We start from the raw sequence: 12,500 nt of genomic DNA, 5'->3' as shown, positions 1-12,500 counted from the left end.
CTCTCTCTCTCTCTCTCTCTCTCTCTCTCTCTCTCTCTCTCTCTCTCTCTCTCTCACACACACACACACACACACACACACACACACACACACACACACACACACACACACATTAACACACACATAGAGAGACGCCTCAAGAACACAGAGCGCACGAGCGTCGCGCCTGTCTCTTTAAAGAATAGACTCCCAGATTGGCGAGGATGTGTTGCGGACTGCGGGGTGTGTGCAGTTCAGCGTGTGGACGTCAGTGAGCTGACGGCTAGCGGCAGAAGAGTCAGCCAGCGGGGGAAAACCTCCAACTAAACCACACAAACACATTGCAGACTAGTTTTCGGGATTCTTACATGACCTGGATCTTCCCATGACGATGATGACGTCCCGATGAGCTGACCACCGCGGTGTGGGGACCACGCGAGCACACAGAAATGACTCTTGACTGACTACACGCTTACCTAGAAGACGGACCAATGGTTAAGGGGTCGATGAGTTGCCAAAGTTTTGCGGCGTGATTTCATCCACTCAAGTGTTTCTCTCAGTGGGGATTGTTGGATCGCTTTGGCCGACCTGGTGGGCACGTTTTAGACAACTCTCACTCCGGAGCGAGGGGACCCGCGGAGGAGCGAGTAGCGGACCTGAAGCCGAGATGATGGACGTCCACCCCGGGATAATTCTGCTCCTGATTTCCTCCTCCGTTTCTGTCGCCTCAGGTAAGGATTATTTTCTATAATTACGGCGTTTTTACTATAAGCAAGCACGCGCGCACGCACACGCACACACACACACACACACACACACACACACACACACACACACACACACACACACACACACACACACACACACACACACACAAATAAACATACAAATACACACACACACACACACACACAAAAACACGAACACGCACGCACACCCCCACACACACACGCACACACACACACACACACACACACACACACACACACACACACACACACACACACACACACACACACACACACACACACACACACATATTAACTTGCAGTGATATATCTGATTATGACTCCCATCCTCGAAAGGTTTTGCTGAAAACGATTGGAACCAGACTATTAGAATACGACAATCAACTATTCTGTTCTCTTATACGATGGGCTACAATTACAACGTAATACAATAATGGGAAACAGGACCACCCAGTGCGATCAAAATTAACAATTTACTACACAGTTGTACAACATAATGTAATTTAGGGAAACTACTGCAATGATGAAGCAGTGATCGTCAGTGTATTAGGACGTTGCAGCACCTGTTTCAAGTGTTCTGCTGGTCTACTTCTTACATCATGTAGTTATCAGTTATAAAGCCATTATGCCCAGTCAGAGTGCTCCCAAAGGCCGCCGAATGAACGCCTCCTTCGGTAGCCTCCTCTGAGCCCCAGAGGGTTATTTTAACATATTATAATGCATTGCCAATTAGAAAGACGTGTGAATATAATATGCTTGATTAAATATTGATGTATGGCCTAATAAATGTTATTATTATACTTCAATCAAGGGATTTTTGTTACACCACTGGTTATAATGATAATTTGTTCAGCAAATCAGTTTTATCAGTCGTAAAGTCAATAAGCAATTTTCTTCTTTGAGATTACGCTGCCTCATTCACAAAACTGCGTAAGTACTGTCATTAAACCAGGGCTCTCTGGCTATCTCTGACCCGCAAGGGCTTTTGGCCTCTATCACTACCGGCTGCATCATCCCCTGTCTCCCTTTAACACACGCACACACACACACGCACACATACACACACGCATACACGCGCACGCACGCACACACACACACACCCACACACACGCACACGCACACACACACACACACACACACACGCACACACACACACACGCTCACATACACACACGCACACGCACGCACACGCACACACACACACACACACACACACACACACACACACACACACACACACACACACACACACACACACACACACACACACACACACATACATGAGGGTACACAGTACACACACGCACATAGTGTGTGCGCACACACACATGTATAGGGGTACACACAAACACACACACACACACACAGGCGTATTGACTTTGCCATCAGTAGCCCTAATATAAGTCATTGAGCAGTATTTCTCCTAACCTTTTTTTTTTTACGTTTACCGAGCTTAATTTGAAGCAAGCTGTTGACGTGTTGGCTGCTGATAGTAATCAGTGCCAAACCACTCTCCCCGAGCCAGTAATTGGTGTCCAGGCTCTCCTCCTGTACGTTGGAGTGACTAATACGGCCGTAAACAGTGACTAAATCCTCTCCGGAGCCCAGCCCTGACGAGATGCCTGCAGATAAATCCACCAGCACCGAGCCCCCTGCTAACCTGGCACCGGAACACGCCAGCGGCCGTGGTCATGTGACCGGCTGTCGACGACCATCTTCTTCAGGGTGATGACATCACTGAAATAAATGGGTGAAGGGTGGGGGGGGAAACAAGCGAGGCGGGCTGACAAAGGGAGAGCACACACTCTGCCAAATCCAATTCAATCTAAACTTTATGTTGATATATAGATCAAGAGCCCCCTGGCACATCAAGCCCGTCCTTCAGAGACCGGGAACGACGTCCATCGGGGGAAGGTTTTCCGGCCCTCTTTTAATTATGCAAATGAACCGGGGAGATGGGAAGTGAAATCCCGAAGGACCGGGAGGACTTGTGTTGTGTTTAACCCCCGTTCACCTGCTTCTGAGAGCGGTGTGGATGAGCCCGCGCGTCTGGATCATACCGCACAGAGCAGAGTGTGTTCAGAGTTCATCGTGAGCTGTCAGGGTTGGAGTTGGAGAGCTTTAATGGATCACTGAAGGGGTTCAGCAGAAACCCTCTCAGAGAGTATACGCCGGCCCCCTCTCCTCTCCGTTCTGTTGTTCTCACTCACGCAGCCTGACAGGACCACACATCCCGCCCCCGCAGGGCAACTGACACGGGGTTAATATTTGTAAAATATTAATTAATCACCATCACCACCTCCCCGCCCCACATTATGTAACAGTTGCCGGCAGCACTTACATACACCAAATATAGCCCCGAATCAACTGGAGTGTAAATACGTGATCTTTATGTTGCCCGTTAGCCCCCGTCATGCTAACTCCCTCCAGTGGTTAATAAGGCTGAAGTATGTGAGGCGGCCATGGGCAAACATGTGGGAGTTTGCAATTAGGGCCAATGTATTAGCTTGTCCGTCAGGGCTTCATGTTTTCCCCTAATAGGCTTCTTTCAATGTCTCGGTTCGCTTCCTTGCTTGCTTGCGCAAATATAAAATTTTCTCTGTATGTAAATGTGAATTTCCTTAATACATCAGACGCAATTATCTTAATTGATGTGCTAGGTGCTCATTCCTGCACATGCAGCAGGCTCTCCCTGTGTATAGTATTTTGTTCAATGATTTCAGCCTTACGTTCAGTGAAAACCGTTATTAGCCAGTCTCTCCGAGAGCCCTGTTGGATGGAGCGGACATGTTGGTTTATATTCATTAGTGGTAACGGAACAACATGTACATATGATGATTTAAACTATGGTTGAAGGCTTTGCTGTTGTTTGTCGTTCTCGGCTGCCTTATATACAACACCGCCCCCGCCACACATTCAAAACCACATTCCCAAAGTCATAGTTGTTGGATGAAAAACAACCCGTGCACAAGCAGACAAACCCACGCAGACACACACACACAGGCATGCACACACACACACACACACACACACACACACACACACACACACACACACACACACACACACACACACCCACACACACACACACACGCATGCACGCACACACACTATACGCCTCAAGGTCCTGCTTCAATATCAGAGATAACACTAAGCTGAAGCTCAATTTCTTAACAATTGTGTTCAACCATATCCTTTCAGGTGCGATGACATTTCGGAATTCGAGAAGCAGGCAGTCAATTAAATACTGAATAAACGCACTCTGCAGTCCATTTGAGAACTTTCTCCGGCGTGTGTGTCGTTTGACTTTAACTTGCAGCACTTGTCATTCAGCAATTCCAATATTTAAAACGAAATAGTTGTCAGGCCCAAAAATGACACAGTTTCATCCCGGTCATTCAAGCTAATAAACAACCTTTAAGCAAATGTCTTTGCTCTCTCCTCTTGAGTGCACAGTTTCTTATTTAAGAGGTTTTTATTAAATGGCGTTGTGAGTGTAATGGCCCGTGATTAATCTCTGAGCGGAGACACACTCTTATGGAGGAGCAATCTCAAGCTACACCTTGTCGTCTTTGTCAAAACAAACATGGCTGACAGGGTGTTTTTTTCTTCTTCTTCTTCTTCTTCTTCTTCTTCTTCTTCTTCTTCTTCTTCTCTCTGCGGTTATACGTCCAAGAGCGGCATCGCAATCATCCTGTCATGAATCAAACATGACCCTGAATATACATCAAAGCCTCCTCGGGCAGCGAGGGAGAGCGCTTGATGCCCAAGGTGGCGTGGAATCATCCGGTGATTGCAGAGTTGTCGTTTGGTCGTGCGGGTTGTTTTCGTCTCCGGACCCGGGCTCGAAGCTGTTTTTCCTTTCCTTTATTGCTGTCTGACGAAGCAATTATGCTGCTCCCTAACTGACAAGTGACACATTTGGTAGTTTAGGTATCACTTTGTGTTATTTTTTTTTACAATAGATTACTTCGGTAGCCGTTAGCTGTCCGAGTCCCCAACCGGGCAGTTTGGCAGTTGCTCTTGAGGCTCGTGAAAGCGTTGGGAGATGTGCTGGCATTCCGATTTTATCTAATGGTAGAGGTTATCCGCCTCACAATGGATATTGTCCATTCGGTGCAGAGGAATAAAGAAATCACTGCTTGAATGTCCTAATTAGTAGAAGTACAAAGAATTCGAATGGCAGATGAGAAGCAGGATGGTGCAATGATGAAACAGCATTTAGTCCTTTAGTATTTCATCGAACAATGAAATGGGACAATGAAATGGGACAACGCCATCTGAGCTGTAGACCATAGAAACAGAATGTGTGAAACTAGGGCGGCCTTAGATACCAGAATGATGGGGTGATCTGATATTTCGGTTCTGCCAGCGCATGTGAAATGTTTAATAAACCCTTCTCTCAGAGTATCAATAGGGCAACATTTAGAGTTAACATCTCAAAGGTATTCAAGGGAAGTTGGAATACTTTAGAGAACCACTATGTCTTCTTCTCCTTCCTCTTCGACTTTGCCTTCCTCCTCAACGTCACGTCCCTCCTGAGGTGCATGTAGTCAAATGTCAGGTCTTATCCCGGCCGCGGTCTCCATTACGGGATAACACCGCCACCGCCAAATGTCAGAGTTTAAAGGAAAAGGTGGCGCACCACATATAAAAGGACACGGCATTTGAATTCGGTTTTCCGCTTACAAAGTGTTGTGTCTTGCCGCACATAGCTGGTTTCCAACGGTGCCGGGTTCCAGAAGTGTTGCATACAGGCCAGTGTCTTAGTGATGACTCTGCTCTCAGAGTGAGGGTTTACCGCAGGCCGGCGGCCATGTTGCTCATGTTCCTCTATGTTGCTGATCAAGTCAGCCCACATTAGATTAAATGCACATCAGAAATCTGCTTACAACCAAAAGTGAGGATTTAGCCCGCTGCCTCAGATTGTTGTTTAATGCAGTGCAGCTGCATTTTTCAGCATTGCATTGCATACCATTAGCCTGCCACAGCCGACTGGGCCGCCCATCACAGGCAAAACTGAGGATTTGCTCGACTTTTGAGTAGTCAAGATTATATCCGGAGATAAAGCCTAGGTCGGCACTGTAAACAATTATGCCCCGCGCGTCTGGGGATAATATAAAAAAATACCATCTGGCAATATGATTTTGTTCTTTTCAAAAATCGGTGGGTTCCCTCGACCTGAAAGTGAAAGCAGACAGCCCCTTGAATTATTTATCGGATAACTGTTGCACGTTGTTCCTCGCGCAGTTCCTCCGTTTTGCTCTAAAAGCCCGGGCCTCCAGGATTGAAGTCATCGTCTTCACCCTGACAACCCGGGAGGAAGTAATGGATCCCGCGAGACACGGGGAGAGAGACATGGAGAAGGAGTGAGAACGAGAGAGAAAGGCATGGTATAATCAGAGAGAGAGAGAGGGGGGAGAGAGAGTGAGTGAGAAAGAGAAAGAGGGACGTGGTGTAGTCAGAAGGAGAGAGAGAGGGAGAGAGGAAGAGAGAGAGTGAGTGAGAACATGGTGAGATAGACATAGAAAAGGTATTCAGAGAGAGAAAAAGAGTGAGAGAATGAGAGCGAGACATAGTTTAGTCAGAGAGGGAGTGAATGATTGGAACAAGAGACAGATATAGTAGAGCGTTCCAGAGAGAGAGAGAAAGCGTTTGAGTGTGAGAGAGAGAGAGAGAGAGAGAGAGAGAGAGAGAGAGAGAGAGAGAGAGAGAGAGAGAGAGAGAGAGAGAGAGAGAGAGAGAGAGAGAGAGAGAGAGAGAGAGAGAGAGAGAGAGAGAGAGAGGGGGGATTTTGGAGTTATCCTTACCTCCCCTCTCTCACTCAGTAATGTGGGTATTCCCTGTCCCTAAAAGTACAGGTCACTGATTTCTCTGTCAATCTCATCCTCTCATCTTTGCATCCTCTCATTCTCTCATCCTCTTATTCCCTGAGCCTCTCAACCTCTCATTCCCTCAACCTCTCACACAATCACCCTCTCACCCTCCCCGCATCTCATCTTCTCATACTCTGCTTCCCACCTTGCATATTCATACCATCCCTCACCGTGCAGACATGCTGAATGATAGATGCGTTGTCCATTAGCCGTTCTTGTAAGGGCTGTGTCTACCACTGCTTGACAAGAAGCATGCCTCGCATTGGGTCAGATAGAGTACCACACAGACAGCTAAGTAGAGTCTTTGGTCCTTATTGAAAAAGACAGATGGCTACTCTGGAGGGAGAACGTCTAATTCAATGACCTAAAGACCGCGCTCCACGCATGTGTAACACAGCTGATGACATGCTCCCCGGAACATAGGATCAACATGAAAATAAGTATGAATGAACGTCATGAAGCTTCGCCCAAGGCAAAATGGAAATAAAAGGGGCATTATGTACTGCCTTCTCTCTATTCATAGATGAGTCACTTGTTTGTATCCTTACCCTGATTTCAAACACAGGTTGTGAATACACACACACGTCATGAATGCACACACACAGGTCGTGAACACACGCACACACATCATGAATAGACCCATCTCATGAACACACACACTTACGTCATGAACACACACACATGTTATGGTTATACACATGTCATGGATACACACATGTCATGAAAACACACACATCATGGACACACACACGTCTTGATCACACACACACACACACACGTCATAACCACACACGTCATGAGCACACATATACGTCATAACCACACACGTCATGAACACACAAACACAGGCACACGTCATGAATACACACACATGTCATGAACACACAAACACGTCATGAACACACACACACACACACACTCACACAAACCTCATGAACACACACACACACACGTCATAACTGCACACATCATAAACACACACACACACACACACACATGTCATGAATACACGCACGCATCATGAATACACACACACACACAACATAAACAAACACACACACACACGTCACAAACACGCTCAAACGTCATGAACCCACACACACACACGTCATGAATACACGCACACATCATGATTACACACACACACGTCATAAACACACACACGTCAAGGACACACTCACACGTCATGAACAAACATACACACATACACACACACGTCACAAACACACTCACACGTGATGAACACACACACACGCCAGTGATGATAACTTTCTACCCCTGCCCCCAGGGTCCAGGTCCCGCTTCGAGGACTCACCGCCCCGCATCGTGGAGAACCCCTCGGACCTGGTGGTCTCCAAGGGCGAGCCCGCCACCCTGAACTGCAAGGCGGAGGGCCGTCCGGGGCCCCTGATCGAGTGGTACAAGGACGGGGAGCGCGTGGAGACGGACCGCGACGACCCGCGCTCCCACCGCATGCTGCTGCCCAGCGGCTCGCTCTTCTTCCTGCGCATCGTGCACGGCCGCCGCAGCAAGCCCGACGAGGGCGTGTACACCTGCGTGGCGCGCAACCACCTGGGGGAGGCCATCAGCCGCAACGCCTCGCTGGAGGTCGCAAGTAAGTGAGGCTTCCCGGGTTGCCGGGCCTGTGGACGCGTGTTTCAATTCAGTTCAAATTTGTTTGTGTAGCCCTTAATCACAGGCACAGTCTCAAAGGGTTTAACGGACCATATGTTTATGATGCCCCCATGACCCTGGCCCCCCAGAGGGGCAAGAAGAAAAAACTCCCTTGATTAGCAAGGAAGAGATCTTGATAGGAACGCAGAGTGGGGATCCCTCCTTCCAGGGGTGGTAGTGCAATGGGTGCCATAATTGACATGCTTAACAATTATTTGCAGAAGGCAAAGTGAATAGTGGGGAATAGGGCTATTCCCCACTATTCACGGAGCCTGAGGTGAATAATTGTTTTAATACACGTGAACACTCCAAAAATAAACAAGATAACAGTTTTTGCCGGGATTCATTTGTTTTTATTAGCGGTTTATTTGTTTCTATTAGCGTGACGAGACAACCGTCACGCATGCTCAAACAATATCCAGAGTTTGAGATCTCAATCATGGGATATTACTAAATACCTGGAGATAGCAAACCAATCAAATGGCGCCATCTTAGGAAGTTCACGTGTAGCATAATATACTAAATACATATATACAGGAGGATAAACATTTCAATCAGTTATGGGGTGCTGGCCATTTTTCTTTACCCTTGATGTGGAGCTGGGCAATGGGAAGGTGGGGGAGGAGGTTGTTGAAACCGTCAGACCGTTATATACAGAGTCAGATCATATGAAGGTGTAGCTGTGATGTGTTGAAAAAGGGCTGTGTGTAATTGTTTGGGTTGTGTGTGTTTGTGTGCGTGTGTGTGTGTGTGTGTGTGTGTGTGGGGGGGGGGGGTTGTATGTGTGTGTGTGTCTATGTGTATGTGTGTTAGTGTGTATGTTTGGGGCGCGTGTATGTGTGTCTGTTCATATGTTGAGTGTGTGTAAGTGTGTTTGTGTGTGTGAGTTTTGCTATGTATGTCTATACCAGTGTGTTATGATCATATCCGTTTCTATTTAATGTTTTAAAGACGGTGCTCCTCAGCTTTTATCCACGATTACACCGTCTCCTTAATTGCTAGGGTGAGCATCAGAGGAAGTCATAACGTGACGGGAGAGGATCCTATAGCGAACTCAAGCACATCGTCCCCATAATGAAGCTATTTAACTCAACATCCTCCTCCCTATTCTCTGTATAGCGCTGGAGGCAGTGTCCTCTCTGAGCCTGCTCGCTGTCAGGTCTCCCAGCATCTCCCGTCTCTGGCTTTAAGAAATGGATCAGTGGTCGTCTTGATTAGTGGGGAGGGGGAACATCCTTTCAGAGAGGGGAGGTCGATGTGTCCTTGTTCACGTCACCAAACGACCAGTCCGGTCTTATCTCCCTCCGCCGTTACTGCGCCTCAACACAGACCGCATCACTGCATCACCCCCTCCACCCCCCCCCCCCCCCCCCCCCCCCCAACAGGCCCCTCACCACCACCCCCCCTCAGCCTCCCCCCCCCCCCCCCCTCACCGCGGGCGCCCAGGGCCGTGCTGACCTCATCTCTGAGCCCGCGTCCCAAAAATAGAAGCTGACTCTCCCCGCCGTGGTTCGTTATATCCATCCGGAGCCGTAAGCGAGCGTGCCTAATGTACGTACGGCGAGGCTGGGTGCAGGACGCAGCGACAGGCCGTGGTGTCCACCACGGGGCCGCTGGAAGGCGGGAGAGTGTCCCGGTAATGAGCCGGGCTCGGCGGCAGCGGCGGCGGTGAAGATTACAGCCGCGCGCAGGTGACACACCTGCAGGCGCCGGGAGAGCGGCGCGGATAATGAGGAGATGGAGAGCGGGGGAGGGGGAGAGGGGGAGAGGGGGAGGGGGTGAAGGGGGCGTGGGGTGGGGGGGTGGGGGCGTCCTAATCTCCACACCCCAGGCAGGTGGAACCATATGCTAAGACAGTGAGGTGGTGGTCTCAGGATCCCCCCCCCCCCCCCCCCATGTGGGAGATTGTGCCGACAGGGAGGTATTTAGTGACCCAATTGTTTCTGTCTGGGAGGTGGGGGGGCAATCTGCGCTGGTGGTCTCATGAAATGTTGATGTTGTATGTGTCAGCACGTATGGGTGGGATGAGTGTCCGTGTGTGTGTGTGTGTGTGTGTGTGTGTGTGTGTGTGTGTGTGTGTGTGTGTGTGTGTGTGTGTGTGTGTGTGTGTGTGTGTGTGTGTGTATGTGTGTGTGTGTATGTGTGTGTGTGTGTGTGTGTGTGTGTGTGTGTGTGTGTGTGTGTGTGTGTGTGTGTGTGTGTAAACAACAGGTGGGAGAAGAAGAGGAGGAGGTCTTTAAAGGCTGACTGGGCGTTAATCAACGTGTGTGTGTGTGTGTGTGTGTGTGTGTGTGTGTGTGTGTGTGTGTGTGTGTGTGTGTGTGTGTGTGTGTGCGTGCGTGCGTGCGTGTGTGTGTGTGTGTGTGTGTGTGTGTGTGTGTGTGTGCGTGTGTGTGCGTGTGCGCGTGTGCGTGTGTGTGTGTGTGCGTGTATGTGTGATTGTGTATGGCATGGACCACAGTGAAGAAGGCAGTTCTGCTGACAATGTGAGAGTGTCCTCTCTCTCTCTCTCTCTCTCTCTCTCTCTCTCTCTCTCTCTCTCTCTCTCTCTCTCTCTCTCTCTCTCTCTCTCCCTCTCTGTCTGAGCTGCTGTCACTCTCCCTCGCCCCCCAGGGCTCTTGCATAGGGTCCACGTGTCAGTATTAGAGAGGATATACACATCTTGATGACAACACCCCCAGCCCGCGAGGTCCCCGTTGTGTGAGCCCTTGTGTGGGCCGTTCTCATTATGATTGCAGGGTCTGATGTTAAATATAGATTCATTCATTCATATGTATCTTTCATGAGGCTCTGTGTGCACCGCACACTGTATGCCAGCTTATCCTCCTCTGAAACATATAATATTCATAATTTGTTCGACTGCCAGCCAACCGATCCAGAATACAGCACAATGGGAGAGGGATTAGGAGTTATGTATTGCATTATTATTCGTCTTACATTATAATATTATCATAACGTATATCATATATTACAGTGGTATATTACGGAGCTGGGAGATATTTGCCTGTTGGGAGGAGGAGATACATCCGTGCGCTCTGGCAGCAGGATTAAAACAAAGTAGGACGAATATAGTAAAACTTGCTTAAAAGGCTTTGTAGCCAGATGTTCCTGGGCCTCCTGATGAAGGATTAGGAAGGGAGCCCGGGTCTGTCTCCTGCTCCAGCGCCTCCCATCAGTGGTCATACAGGGGGAAGTATCACTGGCAGCAGACAGCAGCAGCGCATGGACTGTGCTTTAATGGGGTATGGGAATGCGTGTACACACATCCCCGGGGCTGTAGTGTGGTGTGGTGTCTCCTGTCAGCAGCACGGGGGTGCTGTCTCAGCCCCGCCTGCTCCAACATACGCTGAATACTGATTCACTGTCTAACCCCTACCTGCTCCAACATACGCTGAATTCTGATTCACTGTCTAACCCCTACCTGCTCCGACATACCCTGAACACTGATACATTCACTATACACCCCTAGAAATCCCTGTAACTGCAATCACTGTCTAACCCCTACCTGCTCCTCAATACACTTTATCATTGATCACTGTCCAACCCCTACCTGCTTCTCAATACACTTTATCATTGATCACTGTCCAACCCCTACCTGCCTCTCAATACCCTCTATCAGTATTCACTGTCCAACCCCTACCTGCCCCTCAAAACAATTGATCAGTATTCAGTGTCTAACCCCTACCCGCTCCTCAATATACTTGATCAGTATTCACTTACTAACCAACCTGCTCCTTAATACACTTTATCTGTATTCACTGTCCAATCCCCTACCTTCTCCAAAAATACACTTTATCATTATTCACAGTCTGACCCCTACCTGCTCCTTAATACACTTTATCTGTATTCACTGTCCAATCCCCTACCTTTCCAAAAATACACTTTATCATTATTCACGGTCTAACCCCTACCTGCTCCTTAATACACTTTATCTGTATTCACTGTCCAACCCCTCCCTGCTCCTCAATCCACTGTATTCAATATCTAACTCCTCAAAAAACCTTCAACTGTATTGACTGATAGTCACTTTAGATAAAAGCCTCTCCGCCACTAGTGAATATGATTACAGTGATTTGATCAGGTTTGATTCTACGCTAAGATTGAATCCCAACGACTGAGGGAGTCCGCGAAAGACATCATCCCCGTCCTCCCGTCCGTCCTCCGTTGACACATTTGGGACGGGCGGGATTAGCGCCCTCTCCGTGCCACTGCAGCCTCCACT

General features: G+C 48.6%; 1 protein-coding gene across 2 annotated transcripts in view; it reads left to right on the top strand.

Moving 5' to 3' along the window:
* The first annotated feature begins 147 nt into the window (after positions 1-147).
* Positions 148-12,500, top strand: part of zgc:77784 (Ig1_Robo domain-containing protein) — a 52,488-nt gene continuing 40,135 nt past the window's right edge. For both annotated transcript variants that reach the window (XM_030380938.1, XM_030380939.1), the window contains exons 1-2: positions 148-710; positions 7,893-8,219. In XM_030380938.1, the coding sequence (XP_030236798.1) occupies positions 647-710; positions 7,893-8,219 (391 nt within the window). In that variant the 5' untranslated portion in view covers positions 148-646. The remainder of the gene's footprint in view (positions 711-7,892; positions 8,220-12,500) is intronic.

The sequence above is a fragment of the Gadus morhua genome, chromosome 16 (assembly GCF_902167405.1).
Source record: "Gadus morhua chromosome 16, gadMor3.0, whole genome shotgun sequence".
Taxonomy (NCBI): domain Eukaryota; kingdom Metazoa; phylum Chordata; class Actinopteri; order Gadiformes; family Gadidae; genus Gadus; species Gadus morhua.
The sequence above is the reverse complement of the archived record's forward strand: the minus strand, read 5'-3'. Positions and strand labels throughout refer to the sequence as shown.